At 44.5% G+C, this 24705-nt stretch overlaps 1 protein-coding gene and 1 long non-coding RNA gene across 6 annotated transcripts in view; one reads left to right on the top strand and one right to left on the bottom strand.

The window, feature by feature from the left end:
• Nucleotides 1–840: 840 nt before the first annotated feature.
• Nucleotides 841–24705, bottom strand: part of Eya3 (EYA transcriptional coactivator and phosphatase 3) — an 83501-nt gene continuing 59636 nt past the window's right edge. For all 5 annotated transcript variants that reach the window (XM_031378935.1, XM_031378936.1, XM_031378937.1 and 2 more), the window contains 7 exons: nt 23390–23479; nt 20340–20398; nt 17883–18043; nt 14825–14939; nt 13057–13178; nt 7483–7583; nt 841–4690 (listed from right to left, as the gene is read on the bottom strand). In XM_031378935.1, the coding sequence (XP_031234795.1) occupies nt 4610–4690; nt 7483–7583; nt 13057–13178; nt 14825–14939; nt 17883–18043; nt 20340–20398; nt 23390–23479 (729 nt within the window). In that variant the 3' untranslated portion in view covers nt 841–4609. The remainder of the gene's footprint in view (nt 4691–7482; nt 7584–13056; nt 13179–14824; nt 14940–17882; nt 18044–20339; nt 20399–23389; nt 23480–24705) is intronic.
• On the top strand, nt 4589–15912 carry LOC116096771. The gene is made up of 4 exons (XR_004121106.1): nt 4589–4851; nt 5567–5986; nt 9069–9193; nt 14755–15912. It is a non-coding gene; the product is annotated as an uncharacterized LOC116096771 (long non-coding RNA).

Here is a 24705-nt window from a genome sequence, read left to right as displayed (position 1 = left end):
AAAAAAAAAAAAAGAGAGAGAGAGAGAATCACATGAGAATCAGCTTCACTAAAGGAAGCCTGCCTCCAGTTGGCTATGATTGGGAAATGAAGTTGCCAATGGCTGATGGCTGGGCAGGATGAAAGAGACGGGACTTTTAGATTGCATGGGCAAGGAACTGAGGGAGGGAGAATTGCCAGGACTTGGAAGCAGAGGGATTTCACTTCCACACTTGGGTCTGGGGTAGCAGCGATGAAATGTTGATTTAGCAAGCTGACTCAGGGAAGTTAGAGAGGGGCATGTATGCTAGCCGTGTGGACGATTAGACATGCCCAGCCACTGAGCTAGTCAAAGCATATCAAAATTAGATGGTGTCTCTCTCATTCACGAATCCAGAGAGCTCTTGGGCAGGTGCAGCGCACACTTGGTACGCTGGGAGCCAGAGGGGTCTAACTGCTACACTAACTACACTAGAACCTGCACTTGTAGCTGAGCAAGGGTACAGCCAACAGTCTACTTCAGTTGCATTGTGGTTCAAAAGATCACCAACCAGAGACTGAGACAACTTTCTACTTCCTGGAGGAAATTCAACTTGTGGTCCCGACATATCTAACCTTTGAAAACTAGAAACAAATTCTAATTCCCTTCATTGGAACAAAAGGCAAAAAGGCTTCTTGGCTCTTCTGTAAGCTTGTGGGGCCATCAGACCAAGTGTGGAGGGATGAAGAGAAACTGGTAGATGTGACAAAAGGTAAAAAGGCCTCTTGGCTCTTCTGTAAGATCATGGGGGCCAATCAGACCAAATGTGGGGGAATGAAGAAAAACTGGTAGATGTGACATGAAATCAGGCCAGATCAAAGGTTTCATATTAGTTTGTTAGTTTTATTGGGTTTGCAGCTTAATGCTCAGCACAGACTGACTTCTTAGTTCAGCACACTTGACAGCTCATGAAATCTATACCATTTTTCCACTTTAAAAAGCAGTGTATTTTAGAAACAATTCAAATAAACATTCCTCTTGCAAACTTTACATCCTTTTATTTTCCAACACAGACCAAATGATCACTTTTTGTATGTATGAAATGAATGACTCAGTTATTAAAGGGTGACATCTTAATGAAGCCCTGATTAGGACCCTGCACGGCTTGGCAAATGGGCTAACCATATTTAGAAAAGACAAAGGAGAAAACTGTATAGAAAATAAAAACTTTATTTTTTCAAGTTTATAAGATAGTTCCCATTACATATAACATTATGGTCAAGGACTCTATAGCCACAAATGCCCGCAGTCACATAAATATATATATCCAACCCAAATGATGCCTTTCCCTGCTAAAGAGGCATCTGAGTCCAGAGGGCGAGTGCTGATCCAAGTAGAGATGGTCCTTAACTGGGATGGTTCTGCTCAGTGAGGCCCATGCTCACTAGAATTGACTCAGGGCAGAGGGAGGGCGAGTGGCCCTTGGATGAAGCTGGGACACAACCAGTTTTCCCTCTTGTGGTTAAGATACTCGGGAAGCTCAGAATGCCAACTTGGCATCTACAATGAATGTGTCTGGGTAGGTCTAGCTACTTGAGCAGGTGAGCAGCAGGAGCACAAGCTTATTCAAGGGCTCCAGCTAAAACCTGGGGGGAGAGTGAGGAACGGCCCAAGCTTGGGACTTGGGAGGCTAGCCTGTACTCTTCCAGGACAGCACGGAGCTGGTGCTGATAGTTGTGGGACTCCCATTCAAAGCAGTGTCTATAGAAGCGCCATGTGCTTGCAGCTGCAGTTTGCCAATCAGATTCTACTTGGAACTGTGAAGGTTGGGTTTGGGTGAACGCAAACAAGCTGTGCCAAGTCTCTTGGGACACTAGCTCTGACACCCACCTAGCAGAGAAGAGAACACCCCCAAATCAAAAGCCCAAATAGGCACCTAAAATGTGGAGCAGGTATCCACTTTCGCGGACATCACCAGCTGCCCCAGGGGCACTGGACAGGGTGATGCTAAGGCACAGTCACTTTTACATTCGAAAGTCAAGCCACCTTGTATCTCAGGACAGTCCTGCAACTCCACAGACACTTCTAGAACTAGCTGTCAAACATGAGATGTCCAGACTAATCTTCCAGAACACAAGATCCAGCAGGGAAAGGATTCACCAGCTAATTTCTTCAAGGTGTTCCTTCAGTAAGGATTGCCTTCTGATGATGGAAGGCCCCAGTTTCCTTCAAGTCTAACTTCCAACAGCTTTTAATATTAAAAGAAATTTTATTTTATACTCATGAGTGTTTTCTTACATGTATGTAAGTGCTTAGTGCCCGAAGAGGCCAGAAGAGGGCAACAAACCCTCTGGAGCTGCAGCTAGAGGTCGTGAACAGCCCGTGGGCGCTCAGACCTCGGACCTCTGCACAAGCTGCGGGCACTATTACCACCAAGCCATCTTTCTCCTACTAGCAGCCCTTAATGCTGCCTGCTCATTTTCCTTCCCAAGCCTTTGTGGGAGGGAGGGAGAGTCAACACAAAGGGCAGCAGCCGCTGGAGACAGCAATCACTCCTGCTCTGTCCATCCTGACAGGATAACTGCTGTGGGAGCGGTAGCCACTCAGTTCAGAACACCTCCGTGCTTTTCCAGCCAGGGCAAGAGGAAAGGGGTCCCCTGTTATAGTCTAAGAATAAAGAGTCTCCCCTGAAGTGTTTGTGATGGTACCTGTGTGCAGAGGGGCGTGTCACCACTTGGCAGTCTGGTGAGCCTGAAGCACAGCACCCATGAAATTGGGTGGCACTGTCCAGGACAAGACACTACACGGTTAACCAGGGAAGGGTTTGAGACTTGAAAGTAAAACTCATCCTGGAGTTTTCTATGTTGGACCACAAAGCAAGGCTGGCCAGGACTAGGACAGCTGTGCAGTGCTAACTGCAGCCTAGGAAGGTCTGGCTTAGACCCTAGCTCCTTGCTCCCACCCTGTACCTCGAAACAAAGCCAAATGAGTGGCCAAGACACCAACCTCACCTCCTGTCTGAGGCCCTTCCTCAACTGCTGGTCCCAGAAGTACTCAGAAGTGTCCAACAGTTCTGAAGATGGCGTGTCAGCCTTTCTGCTGTTATCTGGTAGCCTAGCATGCAGAGGGGTTTTTGCCTCTGGGCTGTGGTATCTATGGGGACAGTAACTATAGTTGGGGGTTGGTCAAGGACCCCCTGAAGACCAAGGCTGCACATTTCCTCAGCTCTAGGGAAGTTTAACCCAATTACACAGGCTCCAACATTGGTCCTGAAGGGTTAGTGCCTTAAAAACTAAACCAAACCCAAACAAAAAACCCAAACAAAAACCTAAACAAAACCAAAACACAGCTGGGCTTGAGGGCTGGCACTGAGGCCTAGTTCCCCTCCTAACTGTCTAAGGGGCAGGCTTGAGAGGTGCTCTTGCACCTAGCTCAGGATTGTATTTTCAAGCATTTAAGTCAAAGTCTTTCTGGCCTGGGTTCCCACTTCAGCATGGACTCTGGGCCGTGGGATACTTCATGGGAAACTGGGTTTTGATTCTAGCTCTGTTCTCCACTCCTAGGCGCAGATCTGTATAAATACAAGGTGGGTCATCACATGTAAGTGCAGGTGAAGGAAGCACCTAGAGTGTGCCCTTGGCCTTGCTGACTTGAGTGGGCAGGGCCTGGCCAGAGCTGCATGGAGACAGGTGGTTGTGAGGACAGTGAGTGTGAGCCCAGTACTGACGACTGAGCCGACCACAGAGGAAGCATTTGCTCTGCAGGAGCACGGGGTGAAATCTTACCTCAGGAACCAAGGGAGAAATTCCTAAGAGGTCCAAGACCCTCCTCTCCAGTTCAGAGGCTGAGCTTCCTGGGACAGAGCTTCTGGATTATAAGCTAAAGGCTTAGATTTATTGTCTGTGGGAAGGAGTTTCCAGGGTTGTGCTGTTTGGTTACAGATGAAGAAGGATTGCCAAGGAGACCGAGGCTTACAAGGTGGGAGATGCCAAAGTGACCAGGGCCCTCTAGATGGCAAGGAGCCTCCCTAGAGACCAGGGCACTGGAGCCTCTGTCCTGTGCAGAAGAGGTCCTGTCACGGAGGTATTTAGATATTTCCATTACTACTGTCACGTAGACTTTACACATTTTCTTCATAGAGAAGTGGGGGAGGCTGCTTTAGAGGCCAGACCCTCACCTATAAAAATAACATACCCATTCACTGGGAGAGACGTTCTATAGCTAAGAGAACAGAAGACGATCTCAAGGGGACACATTTTCCATTCACACGATCAGGAGCAGCTCCCAGTCTGTCCATGCAGCCAGAGTACAACTGTGCCCTGAGCGAGCACTGGCTTTTCTTGTTCTTCATTTTTCAATTGAAACAGAAAAATTAAAGCACGGTAGCTGCAGCCAGTCTGCAGCTCTATCCAGCCACCTCCTGCTGTACAGTGGACGTGGGCTGCAGCTCACTCAATATAACTGCAGTTGTTGGTTCTGATTGTGTTCTCGCCAGCATTCCATGGAGAGGGAAAGAGCAGAAGAGAAGGGCAGGGGACGCTGAGACACGGAGAGACAGACAGGAGAGAAGGGGCTCAGAGGGTTCTGGCTTCTGGCTCCTGTTGGAGGTAAGAAGAAGCTCACAAAGAAGGAAGGTTCCACATTCCAGTTCTTAGAGGAAGTCAAGCTCTAAAGCCTGGTGCAGGGACACCAGGTCTCCATGGTTTGTGATCCTCCAGAAGGGCATGTTGTGCTGGAAGAGAAGCAAGGCTAGTTAGCTCAGCTTCTGGGACAGCTTACACCCCTCCTCCATAGACATCGAGGCTCTTGGTAACCCTCTACCCCTGCCCAGCTCACAGGACTGAAGAATCAAGTCATGTGTAATAACACCATCCTGATGTGAGGAATTCTGAGGTACAATGCTACCTGTACTTTTATGAGATATCTGTTCCAACTTTTAAGGTCTTCAGGATCAAATAGAATGGCTTAGATAAAAAAAATTAGTATTTCTGAGTATGGTGGTGAATACCTGTGATTCTAGCACTTAGGAGGCCGAGGCAGGAGGATTATAAGATTGAGGCCAGCCTGAGCAGCAGGAGATGCTGTTACAAGAGGGCTGGAAAGAAGCAGATCCTAAGATAAGTCTCACTACCTTGCACATGGTCAATTTCCTGTCAGCCTTCGCTCTAGGAGGCTCAAACCCTACCCATGGCCCAGATGGAGGCTGTGCAGAGATGGCATGCCATCAGATTTGTGCCAAGAAGAGCACTCACAGTGCTGGAAGGGACTCAGGTGCTGGAATCCATGTCTGTGAAGGGGAAACCGACTGGTTTCACTGACTCTGTTTCCCGTGCAGCAGTGCCAGATTAGGCCATGCATGGCAGGAAGGACACTGACAGCTTGCTGACCCCATGGGCAGGCTGCTTGGGATTAGCCCCCTCATCCTTGGGGCACATTCAGGCAAGGATTAGTTTTCGTTCATAAAAGCTGTCAGACAGGCTTCTGACAGAACGTACGTTAAGTTGCAAAGCACTTAGATTTTTGGGGGGAGTAGCCCTGGTTGTCCTTGAACTCAGAGATCTGCCTGCACTCAGACATTTTAATGATTACATTTTGTTTTTATCCTCAGTGCTGAGGACTTGGCTACATGGACTCACCCCCGGCCCACCCCCGGGGTCTTGCAGAGTATCCTTTCTAGCTTAGGAGTGAACTGCTGAAGCTCAAAGCTCCTCTTTCTCATCTCCAGACTGAGAAGCCACTGATGTTTCCCCAAGGTGAATCAAGCAGTGTAGGAGAACGGAAGTTTCAGTGGCTAACATGGAAAAGCAAACCTCTCTAACTGCTCTACTAAGTGGAAAATGAAAATTTATGAAATAACGATGTCAACTGTGTCAATCGTATAGTTCACTAGCCACTGTGGCTTCTATGAACTAGGTGAAGAAAATCAGTCACAGCTGGTAAGCCATGGCACTTAATCTAAAAATAAAGCAATAAAGGCAAAGGAGAGAACTTCAGATGCCCATGCAACAGATGAGCAAGCGCAAATGAGGTAGGCAGACTTCCTAGTGCTAACAGTTTCTTCCACCTTCCTTTGAAGAGGCAGGGCCTTTTAATGTAGATGAAGCCAAGCACAGCTCCTGGGCTCAATCTCTCCTTCCCATCCATGTAGACAGGACTGTGGGTACATACAACCCACGCGTGGCTTAACCTACCTGATGTCAGGTTCCATAGCCCCAAATCATCTACAGTTTCTGTATGAGGGAAGGGTGACAGAGGCTGGGCCTGCACAGGGATCATATGACTTTGTGAATTAACCTTTAGGGCTTTCAAAAGCAACACCGATTTTTTTTTTTTTGACAATACTGTTTTGTTCTTCCTTCTTCTGTCTTTCCCTCCCAACTTTTAACAACAGAGACAGCACCTGGAAAAGTCAGAATAGTTTGCCTTTCTGCAGTAATCTGCTCCCCTTAGATGAAGATGAGGCCCACATCAGGATTCATGAGGACCCGAACTTGCTGTGTAGCCTAGGGATGATCTTGAGTTTCTGATCCCCTGCCTCTACTCCTGGGTGTAGAATTCCAGATGTGTAGTGTTACATTTAGTTTTATGTGGTGCTGGGGCCTGAAACCAGGGCTTCCTATGCATGTAAGCAAGCATTATCCACTATATCCTGAGGCCTGGTTCTAAGATTCTTGAAAGGTAGGGAGGACAGGACAGAGGAAATCTAAAAAATTACAGGAAAACTTCATTTGGGGAAACTGATTTTTTTTTTCCTTTAAAAAAAAAAAATGAGGGGGCTGGTGAGATGGCTCAGCAGGTAAGAGCACTGACTACTCTTCAGAAGGTCCTGAGTTCAAATCCCAGCAACCACGTGGTGGCTCACAACCACCCATAATGAGATCTGACGCCCTCTTCTGGTGTGTCTGAATACAGCTACAGTGTACTTATACATCTTTAGGCCAGAGCGAGTAGAGGTCCTGAGTTCAATTTCCAGCAACCACATGATGGCTCACAACCATCTATACAGCTACACTGTACTCATATACATAAAATAAATAAATAAATCTTAAAAAAAAAAGTGAGGAAGGACAACTCATACCACAGATGCACAAGAGTTGTAAACATTTTTCAGTTTTCGCATTTTCTCCCCATACCCCTTGACAGGGTCTCATGTATACCATGAATTCACTATGTAGCTAACTAAGGATGCCCTTTCAACTTCTAATCCTCCTGCCTCTACTTCACAAGTGCTGTGATTACAGGCATGCCCCACCCTGGTTTATAAAGTGCTGAGGATTAAACCTAGGGGATCATGCATTCTAGACAGCACCCTACCAAGTAAGCGACACCTTCAGACTTCTCTTCCTCCCTCTCTCATAGCCCCACTCAACCCACATGCTCAACCCACACGTAGCTCACCCCTCCTACTGCCTCCAGAGTGTAAGGAGTACAGATGAGCATCACTGTACCTGGCTCTCCCCCTGTGCAGTTTTTCTAACTGCTTCATGCAGAACCACATAAATGAACATTCTCCTTCCCAGTTACCTGCTTGGCTGCAATTTCTTCATCTCGTCCATCTCCAATCACTACATATGTGACTTTTTTTCCAAACCTTGAAACAATTCTCTCAAAGCAGCTCTCCTTACCTACAGAGGAAAAAAACCATTTCGTATTAGGATAGTCTTTTCTATCTTTTCTAATACCAAAGAAAAGGACTGCTGCTTGTTCATCTGCCTGATCTTGGACAGGATAACTGACATCATGTGCCAGACCATTCAGTTAGGAGTTAGGGGCAGGAGCCCATAGAATGTGAGTGTGCCATTACCAAAACAACTCACATCAAGAGTAAGGTTCCCACAATCTTAGCATGAAGGAGACAATGAACCTAGGCTGACGAGCGGTGAGCAAGCTCTTCTGAGTGTCTCATACTTTGTAGCTTTCAAAGCACCCACCTCCTTCATCTGACTTTCCTTACGTTACAGATAAAGGGCCATCATGTTTAGTGATGTACCCAGATCCCAAGCAGCTAGTGGATGGATTTGGCTTGTGTCTCTACTCTGAATCTAGGTTGTAACCTGGATCTACAGCAAATGTCCTCTCCCTCTCTCCTCCCTCCCCCTCTTTCTTTTGTTTTTTTGAGACAGGATTTCCCTGTGTAGCCCTGGCTGTCCTGGAACTCACTCTGTAGACCAGGCTGGCCTGGAACTCAGAAATCCGCCTGCCTCTGTCTCCCAAGTGCTGGGATTAAAGGCATGTACCACCACTGCCCAGCATGTTCTCTCTTTTTTAAAGCTCTGTAACACTATTTTATTATTAAGTTTGTTCTTGGAGAATTTCACTTGTATATAATAATGTGTTCTGTTTACTCCCACCCCACTCCCACTCCCACTCCCATGGCCCCCAAAGTCTCTTTCTTCATGACTTTCTTTGTCAAAGGGTTTTAACCAGGGCCATCCATGTGACCAAGAGCTTCAAGCTATCCATGGGAGTCTGGCAGGCTAATGGTTGTAACCCAACAGCTGTATATGGTATTTGAATTCAGAGGTTCTTTAGCTGACCTTGGGAAATGAATGTCTTAAACTGATGATGATGATGATGATTTTTGGTGGTGCTTGGGACCAAACCACAGCGTGTTCTCATCAGGGAAGCATTCTGCTACTAGACTCTGTAGACCAGGCTGGCCTTGAATTCAAAGACCTGTTTGCCTCTACCTCCCCAGCATGGGAATTAAAGGTGTGCACCACTGCCTGGCTCACTGTAGACAGTTATAAGAATCATTTTGTGGTATCAAAATCCAAACCTAACCCAGAGTCAACACCTAAAACACAAGCAGAGTATTGCTATGGGAAAGATACTCTGTTGAATGAATAAATAAAAGGGAATTATAGCCCTTGCTTTTTGGGTGGTGGTTGGGGGAATAATGGCAAGGTTTTGCAATTCCACGCAGGTCTTCCTTGGACTGGAATCCTGTGCCTTAGCTGTCATGTGCTGGAAACCCAGGTGTGTGCTTCGCTTGAGCCAGCCTCGCTCTCCCTTGACCACTTACAAGTTACTGTCCCTGCTCAGTTAAGCAAGGTCTAACTGTGCTTCCTTCATACTGCTCCATTAACCTCATTTTTTATTCCTGCCAGATCCAGTGACCTAAGACCCTTCCTCCACACACCTGCCTGCCATCTGCAAGAAAGGAACTATAAAACACACAAAGATGAGGCCAGCAAGATGGCACAGTGAATAAAGACGCTTCCTGCCAAGCCTGGTAAGTGCAGTTCAATCTCCAGTACCCCTATACGGGAAAGAGCAGCCTGACATCCACATGTGTGCCCTGGCTGCTTGCCTGCATGAGCACATACACACACACAAACTAATTAAATAAGTTCTAAAGCAGGCTACAGAGATGGCTCAGTGGTTAAGAGCACTGACTGCTCTTCCAAAGGTCCTGAGTTCAAATCGCAGCAACCACATAGTGGCTCACAACCATCCGTGAGGAAATCTGACGCCCTCTTCTGGTGTGTCTGAAGACAGCTACAGTGTACTTAGATATAATAAATAAAGCTTTAAAACCCAGCACTCAGGATGGCCAGGAACTAAGCCAAACCAAACCAAAACCAGAAGAAAACAACAAAAACACAAACACAAACACAAAAACAACAAAACAATAACACAAACGCATTAATCTAGGAACCTAGGGAGTTGATAAAAATCCTATTCCTCTATACTGCGTCTCAGTGGTATGCTGGTCCAGACACTCACTGGTCCACTCTGGATTTCAGTGTTCTACTGAAGAGACAAAGCTCTTTGGGCACATGCCGCTTTCAGTGCTAACTTTTCCCTGGCAGTCCTGCCTGCTTTCCAATGCAGCATTCAGTTGTTATGCTGAATGTGGCTTAACTATTAGATAATTCAACTAAATAATTAAACTACCCTGGCGGTGGTGGCACACGCCTTTAATCCCAGCACTTGGGAGGCAGAGGCAGGCAGATTTCTGAGTTCGAGGCCAGCCTCGTCTACAGAGTGAGTTCCAGGACAGCCAGGGCTATAAAGAGAAACCCTGTCTCGAAAAAAACAAAAACAAAAACAAAAAACCCAAAAACCCAAAAACAAACAAACAAACAAACAAACAAACTAATATTTTCTTTTGTGTGTGTCTGTGTATGTACAAGAATAGATGTGTGCCCATGCACATGGAAGCCTGAGATAACCCTCAATTGCCATTCCTCAGGAGTAATATACATACCTAGTTCTATGAGACAGGGTCCCTCACTAGGAGCCAGGGCTTACTGCCTAGTTAGACTGGCTAGCCAGTAAGTACCAAGGCTCACCTCTCTCTGCCTCCCAGTGCTGGGATCTCAAGTGTCTGTCATCGTATCTGCTACATAAGGGTGCTGGGGAACAATTCAGGTTCTCAGGTTTGTGTGGCAAATATTAACCAACCAAGCTTTCAGCCAGCTCCTGAAACTTTTTCCCCTCTTTTGTCTTGTTTTATGATGCTGGGGCTCAAACCCAGGGGTGAATGCTAGGTAAGCATTCTGACAAATAGCTATAACCCCAGACCTGAATTTTGAATTTGGTTTCAAAATTAATTTTTTAGGTTAGCATAATGGCATTTTTCATACACATCATTAAGATTTACTTTTAATTATGTTTACATGTATACACATGTACTCACATCAGTAGGTGCATATGTGCAGGTGACTGTAGAGGTCAGGGGAGCTGAGCTGGAGTTACAGGCAGTTATGAGCTACCTGATGTGGATGCTGGGAGTTGAACTCAGGGAAGTACTGCTGAGCCATCAAACCCAGCTCTCTACCCCCCGTACTGGTTCCTGTTGTCTCCCAAATAGCCTCTCTGCTCTTTTGAGATTTCTTCCTTCCTCTCAGGAAGGAAGGTCTTTTTTAAGAGCTCTTCTCCCTGACCCCAACTTAAACCAAGATTTCATGGATGACAGAAAGTATGTGTGGTATATCTTTCTTTCTTCTTTCCTCTTAGAGCCATGGTCTCTCAACATGGCCGTGGTGTCCTGGAACTGAGTTTGTAGACTAGGCTGACATTGACCTGCTTCTGCCTCCTGAGTAGGTTTTTCTGAATCTGGCTTATATAATGATTTCTAGTTACAAATGTAATATTTCATTTTTATATATGCTTAGCCCTGAATATTTATGTTCAAAGTGTTAAAGAGTTCATTGTTTAATTCCATGGTAGTCTCTTTAATTAAGTCAGGATCTGCTTATGAAAAAAAAAATTGGTTCAGATTTGAGACGTTTCCCTAAGACCAGGCAAAAGGACCATCTTGTGTTCAGAAATAAGGATGAAGAAACCCCATTGTCCTGATGTACCTCTTCCACATGCTGGGGACAAGAGAGCTTATCAGCTACAAGGGAAGGAGGGGAGGGGTATACAACGAGCCAGTTCTAACAGACACTTCATTTACACTCCAGAACACTCAGATGTGAGCTCTACTGTTCTAGAGGATGTGGCCAACGAAGTCTTTGCAGAATACTAGTCCTTGGAGTTTCCTATAGGAAAAATACTTCTGGTATCTGGTGTGGAGCAATTGCTTCTAACCAAGAACTCAAAAGGCTAAGACAGAAGGATCACTGTGAGTTAGAAGCAACCTAAGCTAGAGACTTAGACTCAAAAAACCAAAACAAACCAAGGCTGCAAGCCCACCTCTGGCATTTTCAGAAATGATCCTAAGTATTCAATGTCCAAGGTTACTGAGTGACTATGTAGAACTGAATTTTATCTGGGCATGGTGGCACATGCTTTAATCCCAGCTCTTGGGACGCTAAGCATGATCAGAACTTCCAGATAATCCTTGGCTACACAGTATGTTTGAGGCTAACCTGGACTACATGAGACCTTGTCTCAAAAAATATACAAAAAGAAAAGCCATAATTTGAAACCACTTCAGAGAAACTGGAGAAAAATCTCCTTGCTCCCATTCACAGTTCTGTCAAGGCAAATACAGCTGGCTCTTCCTGTGGTCACCACGCAGCACATCACACTGCAGCTTTCAACACCAGCTCTGGATGAGTTATGACTGAGGAAAATCACCAAATAAACTCCCTTTATTTCTAGAGAAAATAAAGCCATTTCCACTAGCTTGGATAGCGTGTGGGCATTGGGCTAATCACTACAGAAACTACAGCTCTTCAGTGTGGGAAGGCTCCCTGCGTGGGAAAGCAGAAGCAGATGAGGCAAACACGTGGAGAGGGCTCATTTCTTCAGTGCTTACAGCCCTTGTCAGTGGAGTGATTAACCTACTGGGGAGCAGGGGGTAGTGAACGATTATACAACTCCCACCACTAACTCAGTTTTCTCTTAAAGATCTATTTGGGGCAGGGAGGTTCGAGACAGGGTTTCTCTGTGTAGCTGTCTGTCCTGGAGCTCTGTAGACCAGGCTGGTCTTGAACTCCCAAGTGCTGGGATTAAGGACAGGAATTACTACTGACAGTTTTCTTGATTCTTAATGCTTTGTGGTTGCTTTAAGTATTTTATTTTTTTAATCTTATTTAAAAATTTAAAAAATTTATTCATTTTATATGTGTTTTGCCTACATATATGTATGTGTACCATGTATGTACTTACTGCCCTCAGAGGCCAAAAGAGGGCATCAAATTTCCCAGAACAGGAGTTAGGAGTGAGCCAACATGTAGGTCCTGGGAACTGAACTCAGGCCTCCTGCAAGAACAAGTGCTATTAACTGCTGAGACATCTCTCCACAAGAGACGCAGGTGTTTATCTATTTTGTGAGTAGGTAAGGATGTACATCCATGTGCCATGGAGATCACAGGAAGACCATGTGTAGAGTTGATTTTCTTCTTCTACTGTGTGTGTCCTCAGGATTGAGCCCAGGCCATCAGACTTGGTGGTAGACACTAACTGAGGAAGCTAGCTGGTCTCAACAACAGATTTCTAAGGTAAAACATGAAGATGTTGATGCTGAAGGAGAGCGGAACCTATGTACCTAACTTACTAGTTCTTATATCTTAAGTCTCAACCACCTCATCAGAAAACTGCTGGATGGAAACACATTTCTACTGGATAGAAGAAGTCCTGGCAAGAACACAAGCCCCAGTGAAAAGTTCCCCAAGAGGCCATGGGAGAGTAACACCATACCGATTTTGGTAGCACTGTAGATGTTTTCAATAGGAAATATTTCTCCTAGTCCGTACAGAAGTACCTTGGCCAGGGCTGGAACCAACTGGGTGGTGGTGATCAGAACGTTCACACAATTCTTTCTAAAAGGGAATAAGAAGGAAAGAGACTGGTGAAACCGAAGCAACCCAGGAGGACGAACTCAAACAGGTCAGCTCTTAAGGATCTCACTTAAGAGGAAGTATCAAAGAGCTGGACACTACTGTTCAATGCCAATATTAATTCTTTTCTTTCCTTTTCTTTTTTTCTCCCTCCCTCCCTTCCTTCCTTTTCCAGGAAGGATTTCTCTTTGTAGACCTGAAATTCATTTTGTAGACCAGGCCTCAAAATTAGAGATCCTCCTGCCTCAGCTTCCTTAGAGCTAGGATTAAAGCTATGCTCTACCATATCCAGCTCAATTATTACACTTATTCAGATTTTATTTTCTATATTAATGGGCAGAAAGGCCAGTGAGATAGCTTACACACACACACACACCTGCAGATGTTAGGAACTGAACCTGGGTCCCCTGTAAGAGCAGTGAGTGCTCTCAACTACTGAGCCATCTCTCTACCTTGGCCACAGTTTTTCCCTACAGTCTGTGGCTACTGTCACTGTCTTTTTTTTTTTTTTTTTCCTGAGACGGGGTTTCTCTGTGTAGCCTTGGCTGTCCTGGAACTCACTCTGTAGACCACACTGGCCTTGAACTCAGAAATCGGCCTGCCTCTGCCTCCCAAGTCCTAGGATTAAAGGCATGGGCCACCACTGCCCAACTGTCACCGTCTTCTTTTTATGGCCCCCACATCTTAGAAGACAGCTGCACAGAGGGAGCTCTCATCTGCTATTTTATTTAATGCCAATGCCACTCTCTGTTCTTCACACAGCCACCACTGGCTCTGGAAGACACAGTTTAACCTCTATGGATTTCTATCCTCAGTGTGAGTTATTTGTTCCCAAGTTATAGACATGAGGGAGGGATGGAAGGAAGGAGGAAACAACATGGTACTGGAACTTCCAGCCTAGGCTTCAAGGGAAAAGTCCCCTAATCATCTGAACTTTTAAAATTACATTTATTTATTATACATGTTGAATTTATGTTATCAAGCTTGGCAGCAAGCACCTGCTGAGCCCTTGTTGGCCCCCTTAGTTGTCGTCGTCTTCTTTTTTTTTAAAGATTTGTTTACTTATGTCTTCAGACACACCAGAAGAGGGCGTCAGATCTCTTTACAGATGGTTGTGAGCCACCATGTGGTTGCTTAGATTTGAACTCAGAATCTTCAGAAGAGCAGTCAGTGCTCTTAACCACTGAGCCATCTCTCCAGCCCTTCTCATTATCTTTTGGAGGTAGTCTCATAAAGCTCAGACTGCCCTCGAACTTACTATATAGCTGAGGATGGCCTTAAACTAACTACTGATCCTCCTGCCTCTATTTCTCTGACGGGATTAGAGATGTGCATCACTATGCCTGGCTCTAGACTCCTATTCATTTAAGTACTGTTTGTTCTCTCTCTCTCCCTCCCTTCCCACTCCTCTCCTTTCTTTCTCTGAGAGACTGGATTCTCTGTGTAGTCCTGGCTGTCCTGGAGCTTGCTCTGTAGACTGGGCTGTCCTCGAACTCCCAAGATCTGCCCTCTGCCTCCACTGCCACCACATTCTTATAATCTCTGTTCTCCATTTTAGGGGATGGCCTAGCTTGTTCTAGGATTGGAAAACACCATGAGAAGATGAGATATAAAGACCTTTTCCATACCGAGACTGGATGAGAAGCAAGGACTTGAGCGCAGTTCCTAACCAGGAGTCCGTCAGCACCTCGATCTCTGCTCTGAGTCTCTGCAGTGCTTCCTTCCTCTGGGGGCTGAGGAGGCCTTTCAGAAAAGCAGACCTACTTGTTATCTGACAACATGAACTTGCTATGATGGTCAATTTGATCATTAGCTTGATGCGATTTAGGATCACCATAGAAACAAACCTCTGGTCACATCTGTGAGGGATCATCAAAACTAGATTACAGAGGTAAGAAGACCACCCTAAATGGAGGTGGCACCATTCCATGGGCTGGGGTCCTGGACTGAACAAAAAGGAGAAAGCAAGCTGAGCACCAGTCCTCTTCCATCTTTGTTTACTGACTGCGGACTGAGTGTGATGGGGTGCCTCATGTTCCTGCCACTGTATCTTGACTACAGTAGTGGGCTGTGAACCAAAACAAGCTTTTCCTTCCTTCAGCTGCTTTGTCAGGCACTGTGCTGGAGACAAGTAACCAATGTACTTATGCACAATAGGAAGGAGCAACTTCTCCAAGGCCGACTGTGTGCACCCCCATGTTTTAGAAAACTTTGAGAATGGTTTTACTCAGACGTGACTCTGTGGTAAAACGTCTGCTGTCCTACCAGCACATCACAACAAGGGCAGCCGATGGAAACGTCCTGATTAGGTTCTGAACAAGCTCCTTCCTTCCTACCAATGGGTGCTATCTACAGACCGATGGAACACACCTGAATAGCATCAGTCTACAACATAACACGGAGAACCATGCAGGGACAAATGACTGTTAGAACAGTTCTTATCTATCTCTAAAGACAAAGAACAAAGGGAGGTTACCTAGGATTCCACAGATAGTAGGAATGCCTAGGGTTGGGGATCCTTTCCCAGCTGAATTCCCCAGTGACAGCACTGTACTTCTGCCTGCATGGGAACGTTTCAGCCAGGATTCCAGAGTGAAAGACCAACCCCTGTACTATATTCACTTCTGAAGCAACTCCAGCAACAGCAGACTCACGCACTGCTCTTAGAGTCTAGATTGATTCTGCATAAAACAAAATAGGTCATGGAGCTGGAGAGATGGCTCAGCGGTTAAGAGCACTGACTGCTCGTCTGATGGTCCTGAGTTCAATTCCCAGCAACCACATGGTGGCTCACAACCATCAGTAATGAGATCTGATGCCCTCTTTTGGGGTGTCTGAAGACAGCTACAATGTACTTACATATAATAAATAAATAAATCTTTAAAAAAAAACAGGTCTCATGTGGGAGCCCACTGTTAGATACTCTGAGTTAGTATATTCAAAGAGCAAGTGTGACTCAGAATTCTCTGTAGCAAAGGTTAAATAAGTCCTACATTCTACTCACACTACAAAAACATATAGGGAAGTACCCTTGGAAAGGGCACTGACTGATGATAGTCAGGGAACGTGGCCATCTTATTAACTTGCTCTGTGACTATGTATGCTGTTCCTGCCTGCACGATGGATGTTCATTTCTCAACTGCCAAATGAGGGACTTAAAGAAGACTTCTAATGTCTCTACCATTTTGAACAATTCATGACTAAGTATTTCTGAATAACAGAATTTTGGGCATACTAACACAATACTTCTGGGCAGATTATCTCACAGGACACTGCCCCTACAATCCCAGGCCTACCTCCCAGCCAATGTAGCATCTGAGTCTATTTGGCGTGCCATGATGGATATAGAGAGCTGCTCTTCAAAATATGACAGTCTATTAACTACTACCAACCATGATTGTGACTGAAAATTAGTAACACCACTACACCATGTGATACACACTGCGGTGGGTATTGGGAGGCACGTCCAGAATCCCAGTACTTGGGACCAAGTTCAAGGATGGTTCGGGGCTACCTAACAAGACTGTCTCAACAACAAACTAACCAACCAAATAACACATCTAAACCATAACCCCCAAAGCTAAGATGGTAAGGCTTGTTCTTCAGGGAAGGTACTGGTGATACGAAGCAGGGCCTAGCTGGAAGCAGGAGGCAGTGTGCTTTAGTGTGGTATTAGGAATCAAGCTGCTCTCTCATCCTCCTCCCTCTCTCTCCCTGGGCAAGGAGGTGACCAGCCTCCCCCGCCATGATGTTTTGATTTACCACAAGCCCAAGACAACAGGCCAATGATCACATGATAAGTCTTTCCTCCTGTTAAACAGATCGTTTAAGGTAACTTATCACCACAATAAAGCTGACTAATACAGCACATTTTCTTGAAAATGGTACTTGTCTAAAGGAAATACAACAGTTGTCCAAAGTGATGTTAAAAAGAATTAGGAATGTAGAGCGTCTATCAAAATCACCATTCTAATGGCATCAATGGCACAGAGCCTCAACTATTATCTCCATTTTATAAAGATTTTTTAAATTTATTATTTTATGTGTGTTTTATTTGCATGTACATATATATGTATGTGTGTATGTGTGTATGTATGTATGTATGTATGTATAGCATGCATGTCTGATGTTCACAGAGCTCAGAAGGCATCAGATACATTCAAACTGGAGTTACAGATGGTTGAAAGCTACTGTGTGGGTGCTAAGAACTTGCCCTAAATCCCCTGCCAGAGCAGCCAGCACTTTTAACTGCTGAGCCATTTTCTAGCTCTTCATGCCCCATTCTACCTGCCAATGGTGCAAAGCCTCTCCCAATGGCTTCCATTCTAATGGCCATGGGTGGTGCAAATTCTCCAAAGGGTTTCAATTAGATCTCTCCTTTTTTTTTTTGTTTTTTTTTTTTGTTTTTTTTCGAAACAGGGTTTCTCTGTGTAGCCCTGGCTATTCTGGAACTCACTCTGTGAGTTCACCAGGCTGGCCTCGAACTCAGAAATCCGCCTGCCTCTGCCTCCCAAGTGCTGGGATTAAAGGCGTGCGCCACCACCACCTGGCTACTTTTTTTTTTTTTACATGCAGAATTAGCATGGCATATGTTCCTAGCAAGCTGCAAGGCAGATCTAGGGCACTCTGGGAAAGGAAGGCAGGAAAGCATCAAGGATCGGGTTCAGGATGGTTGGCCACACTTACCTCCCACGTTGCTTTTATGCTTGTCATAGATCTCCCTCACTTTTCGGTAGCGAAAGGCGAGTTTCCTCATCCAGTCCACACCTCCCTGAACACCCACAGATGAGCCGTGGCTACCACTGCCTCCTGAACCACTGAAGCCATCTGTTGAGAAACTGTAGTTGCTGAAACAAAGAGGACAGCGAAAATTCAATTCCATACACACGGGGCTTGAGTGTAAATGTCACCTGAGAGTCTGTGGCCTGTTCCTGGTGTCTAATAAACAGAGCTAATGCTTTAACAATCTTCTCACTAGTATTTGTTTTGAGAAAACGCTTCATATAAGCCAGGCTAGTTTCAACTTCACTATATAGCTGAGGCTGGACTTATACCTCTAATCCACCTGTCTCCACCCCTAAGTGCTGGGACAACAAGTGTTCATGGATGTCTGTCTGTCAAGCCTCTCCTACCTTCCCAGGATGAACTGATGGCTACCACTGAGAGGAAAAGGGGAAATCACATAAGCACTAGTGCCCCAGAGGTTCACCTGGGATGACAGAATACTATACACTGAAAAAAAAAAGCAGACTACCCCATTAATACAACTATACAAATTTGATTATGGCTATAGAAAAAGAAGAAGTCTAGAGCTGGCCATGGTGGCCACACATACACCTATAATTCCAGCATTTGGGAAACTGAGGTTAGAGGATCATAAGTGTAAGGTCAAATGGGGTACACAGAAAGTTTCAGGATATCTTGGGATAGACTCTTTTTCAAAAGAACCAAACATGTCAAAATAGGGTTCAATACATTAAGTGTAAGGTTCTATGCTAAATAAAGTGGCCAAGAAGCTGGATGGTGGCAGCACATGCTTTTAATCCCATCACTCAGGAGGCATAGGCAAGTGGCTCTCTTGAGTTTACAGAGAGAATTCCAGGACTGAGGATTGAGTTTCAGGATGATACTCAGAGAAACTTTGTCTCAGAAACAAAACAAAACATAACAACCCAAACAAACAAGAAAAGCTGCCAAGACATAAAATAGGAAGTCTAGTCAGTCACATTTATAAGAGAAAACAAATCTATATAAGCCGACGGTTCTTTCTTTAACAGGAGGCTTTCCTAACAAGGCAGAATCTTGGCCATGAAAGGTGTAATACACACAGAATGGCTGCTGCTCTGCAGGGAGGGGTTCCTTCTTGGTTCTAACAAGGACGGTGTGTTCAGCTCTGTTATACATTTAAAAAATTATACATGATTTTCATCCCAGTACTCAGAGCTAAGTTTGAGGTCAGCCTAGTCTACATAATGAGTTCCAGGACAATCAGGGCTACACAAAGAAACACTATCTCAAAAAACACCCCCCAAAAAACAAACAAACCTATAGATGAAATGGTTAATTCTAGGAAGTCACAGGGAAGATTATTTACCTATAAGGTATACCTATAAAACATTAACATTAACATGAAAAGATAGGACAGTCTTTTCCCCTAAAGTCTTTAAATGTTTGGGCTTTTTTTTTTTTTTTTTTTAAAAGAAGGTTGATTGACTGACTGACTGACTGTACATGAGTGCTCTATCTGCATGGACATCTACACGCCAGAAGGCATCAGTGTTCACTCTAGATGGCTATAAGCGTCATGTGGGTGCTGGGAAATGAACTCAGGTCCTTTGAAAGAGCAGCCAGTGCTCTTAACCGTTGAGCCATCTCTCCAGAACCTATGTACAATACTTTAGTCAAGGCCACTGGGTCAAGGCCATTGAAATGGCTCAATGAGTAAATGTGCTTTGCCACACAAGACTGGTGACCTGAGTTCAATTCCTGGATACACCAAGTAAAGGGAGAGGGAAGGAACTGACTTCACAAACTTGTTCTCCATGCGTACACATATGCACAAGTGTACACACACATACACACATACATCTATACTGTTTAAAAAGATCAACAGGCCAGAAGAAACAGTAGCCAACAGAGGAATTAGGAGACTGAGCTGAGGAGACTGCCCTGGTGTAGTCTTCACTGAAATACAACAGTCAAGACAACAGTTTATAGGGATATTCCTGTCACCATCAAACCTTCACTGGGCAAAATTCCTGATATTTATGTGCAACTAGAACTACCCAGCCTAGACGCATGCTCTCTCCCTCCAGGAAATCTATATAAAGTGAAGCCAGGAGCAGAGTCACCCTTCAGGCGGAGATGCGGCTTCATCATCCCGTACTGTTACCTGGTAATTCTTGAGGCCTCTCTAACTGTGCCACCTGCTCCCTTTACAGATTAGGACCACGTCACTTCCTCCTCTGCTTCTCATCAGTTGTTTATCACTGCCTCACTATGCTCTATGTCACGCTTAGTTACACTGGTTTCTGGCTCTTCTAACAGTAGACTGTGTGCACTGGAATCTTTCTCTTCCTCTGAATGCAGTGTTCTGCACATCCCAGGTGTACTGATGTTCAAGGATCACCGTGTTTACCACACCTCAAATCCTGGCCGTTGTCATCAGAAGCCACATCTTCCACATGCACCTGGTCACACTCCTGTTAAAAGACAAAATGTACATGTTCATTCCAGGGAACAGAGGTGCCTGCCATCTCTACCATGACGTCATATAAAAAGACCTACCTGTCCTGGAATTTGTTCTGGGTACCAGGTTGCTCTTGAGCTCAGAGATCTGCCTGCCTCTGCCTCTCAAGAGCTGGGATTAAAGGCATGTGTCACCATAGTCCAACTTGTTTACAATTAATTTTTGACTTGTTTACAATTAATTTGGGTAATTAATTGGGAGAACAATGTTAGGAAAGTATGATATCAAAATTGGGAATAGGGGCCTAGAAAGACGGCTCAGCAGTTAAGAGCAGTGGCTGCTCTTTTAGAGGTCCTGAGTTCAATTCCCAGCAACCACATTGTATGTTACAACTATCTATAATGAGACATGATGCTTTCTTCTAGCATGCAGGCATGCATAGAGAGAGCATATTAAGTACACAAATCTTAGTTAAAAAACCAAAAAACAAAAACCAACCAACCAAACAAACAAAAAACCCCAATCAGAATAGTTGGAAAAGAAATGCATACCTAAATTTTAAGCAAAAAGCACAGGTCATCTAAGTCAACGCTTACATCTAGATCATTTTCTTAGGGTCACACTACTAGTGAGAGGTAGAAGGAGAGGAGCCCAGATGCACCAACCACTGAACTGGCTTCTGTCTTCCCTGACACCACCAGGACATCTACAGCAGAATCCTCTGGGGACGGTTTGTAAAATTCATATTCTTGGGTCCATGTCAGACCTACTTGAACTTCTGGAATTGACATCCTAGAATCTCCAATGTTAAGATACTCCCCAGGGGATTCTTATGCCCCCTAAAGTTGAGAACTACTGACCTGGGGGGCAGGAACACATTCAGGTCAAATTCTTCCAAAACTTTCAGTCCTGAATTCGGACTACGTCTAGAAAATTATTACAAATACAATTTGGGAATAATTATCGACACATAGTAGGTTCTCAACTAATGTTTACTGATTAAGAACTATGCTGTTTCACTTTGTCAACAAGTGTAGGTGAGGGAAGACTAAAGCTTTGTAGAGCTGGAGTTTACCACAGCAATCTGGTGTGCTGGAGAACCGTGTTTAAAGATGACTACCCTTACTTTGTGTCTGTAAATGTTCTCTTACTTTACTTCCTAACTGCTGCTTTTAAAGAAGCATCTATGCAGCACACAGTGCGGAGTGTGAAGCCATGAGGTGGTAACACCGGCTCCTGGTAGCCTCAGTCCTGTTTCCCAGCAGCCGTTTCCTGGCCAGAACAAACTATTACTAGTTTCCTGAACAGGATGCCTACTCAAGCTCAGGTTGGGAACATGTTGTACCCAGCCTGAGATTCCCATTCTGAACTTCTCACAGCCCCAGTCCTGTGATCTATTATACCATGTTTACCCCAAAGAGAAACTCAAAGGCAATGCCCAGTTCCTCACCATGTACTCTCCGTGTGTTCTATTTCCATAAAAGAGTTGAGTACATAAAGCTTCACTTACACATGGATGATACACATGCACAGAAATACAATGAGAGCCAGGAGTGCTCCTGTGTGCCTGTAATGTCAGCACGTAGCTAGCTGAGGCAGGAGTTTAAAGCCATCCCAGGTTATGCAGACTAAGGCCTTGGTTCAAAAACTTCCAGACTTCCAATCAATCAACCAACCAGCCAAACAAAACCCAAAACAGAACAAAAAATACTTAAAAGTTTCTACAAGAAAATACAGAAGGATATCTTGCTTCAAATATGAAGATAGGCAAATAAACGTTAAACAGGAGTCAGAAACATTTTAATATAGAAGAAAAATATAATAGTTCATATAGATTCAGGGTTATCTGTGTCATATAATGACTTTTGACAAATTACACTGAAAAGAAAATAGTCAATGAAAGTGGTCATCTATCAATTAGTGACCATGAAGGCAAACTAATATATATGGATGCTGGGCATTGGGACTGAAAGACAGCTCAGTGGTCAAGTGTACTGGCTGCTCTTCCAGAGGAGCTGGCTTGTTTCCCAGCACCCACAGGGCATTTGTAACTCAAGTACCAAGGGGATCTAATGTTCTCTTTTGGCTCTCAAGCGCATCCCACCTACGTACGCTTGGACAAACATGAACAGAAAACACCCCCACACACTTAAAAGAAAACCCAAAAAGCAGCAGCATCAGGACACGACAGCGCACACCTCTGGTCCCAGAGCTGAGGCAGCAAAGGCAGGTGGATCTCTCTGAGTTCAAGGCCAGCCTGATCTACATAGTTTGAGGCCAGCTACTGCTACACAGTGAGACTGTCTCAAACAAAACAAACAAAACCAATTAACACTACAAATAATGAAACCCTTTATACATTAATAACACATTGGATTACCAACTTTTATATTAGTGTTCTTGTACTTTACTTTTTGGAAATAGGTCTTCCTACCTTAGTATCCTAAGGTAGGAGATTAGAGATGTGTCAGCAGACCTGGCTCAGAGGGGCCATTCTGAGAAACCCACATATTTTTTTTCCTTAGTGCCACTCTTTCTATTACCTCCAAACTGGCTAGCTCTGCGGGCTAGCACAGCGGCTGCCTTACACACACCAGTGGTTTTTACTCCCCAGCTCTGCGTAAATGCTGGCATGGTGGCACAGTGCTAACTCTAGCACTCAGCGGGTAGAGGCAAGAGAATCACAAGTTCAAGGTTGTATTTAGCTACAAAGTGAGTCTGAGGCCCTTCTGGGTTACATAAGACCCTGTCTCAAAACAAAATGAAACAAAACTTCCCACCTCCAACTCAGCTAAAAATAAAAATCAACTAAACCTAAGCCAGAATTCCCAAGTTCTGGAGATTCAACTGTGACACTGTTCTTCCTGGAAGAAGCCTGTGGTGATCCTGTTAACAGAGCCCCTCCCCCTTCATCACTGTTTTACCTAAGCTCTTATCAGGCACTAGCAAACACCTTACAGAATAAAACAGCTCACAGAGCAGAAAAACAACTTAAACCACTTACCTCTAAGTCATTGAAAAATAGATGTGTATCAGCCACTTCAAAGATCATTTCTTCCATTGTTAAACCTGAGCCAATTACTACTGTTGGGTCCTGGAATTAAAAAAAAAGAAAAGAAAAAAAGTGACAATAGGTGCTTGATGCAGCTCCTAGCACTGGTTCTAGCATTCAGATGTCTGAGAACTACTTTGGGCCTAGTCCAGCACACCAGGACATTAAATCTTACCAAGGCAATTCCACTCACAGTTATAAGAACCTGGGCTTACAAAATACAGATGGTATGGGTAGTATTAATAAAGATCTCAAAGCCAAGGAGTGATGGCACATGCCTTCAATCCCAGCACTCAGGAGACAAAGGCAGGTGGATCTGAGTTTTGAGGCTAGCTTGGTCTACACAGCCAGTACTACACAGAGAAATCCTTTCTTGAAAAAAGGCAAAACAAAAAAACCTTTGCTAATATAATATGCACAATCCCTTTCCTGCTTCTGTGACACAAGGAATACCAGACACCCAACAGTCCAACCCACCAGGAAGGAAAGAAGGCCAGAGTCAAAGCCTGTGCCGGGCGCCCAATGCAGGCTTCTTTCAAAGGGAGGAAGTATCTGGCTGTCTTAGGAATGCAGTTGTGGGGCTTCTGTCAGCGGCTCAGCTGTGGAAAAGCACTCACAGAGCCTTCCCTGGCAATCCTAGAAAACCAGGAACAGCTAGACAGCAGTTATTTTTATAATGCATTTCTAGAAATAAAAATGATCCTGGAGATAATCTGTGGCAAAACACAGTGCTGGGCTGAGGCAGGAGTTCAAGAACAGTGAGAACCTATCTCAAGACAAAGAAATACAGAACTAATAAAAACTCATTCTGCTAAAAGTACGCTTACACTGAAGAGTAAACACGTTGAATTTTGTCTGGCACAATTGGTTATTTAGAAAGCACATCTATTTTAGACCGGGGGCAGTGGCTCACACCTGTAATCCCAGCATTTGGGAAGCTTAGAGGCAGGAGGGTAATTGAGATTTAGAGGCCAGCTTGTGCTACAGAATGACACCTCATCTCAAAACAAAATACAACACAGCACAAGTGATGTGATGGTCTACAAGATTAATTTACTTATCCTTAACTCATTTTTGGCTAAATGAAATTCTTAGAAATATCTGTGGTAATTTAAGGCTTAACAAGTCAGTTTTTGGACTATATAATCCTGAGATTTCATTCAATTTTGAGTCTTTTTTCTACACTTTAATGCTTATGAAGTACATTAAAAAGTACCCTTATTTATTTGGGGTCTGTGTGTGTGTGTGTGTGTGTGTGTGTGTGTGTG

The sequence above is a fragment of the Mastomys coucha genome, unplaced genomic scaffold (genome assembly GCF_008632895.1).
Source record: "Mastomys coucha isolate ucsf_1 unplaced genomic scaffold, UCSF_Mcou_1 pScaffold18, whole genome shotgun sequence".
In the NCBI taxonomy this organism is placed as follows: Eukaryota; Metazoa; Chordata; class Mammalia; order Rodentia; family Muridae; genus Mastomys; species Mastomys coucha.
This window is presented reverse-complemented; position numbering and strand designations above follow the sequence as displayed.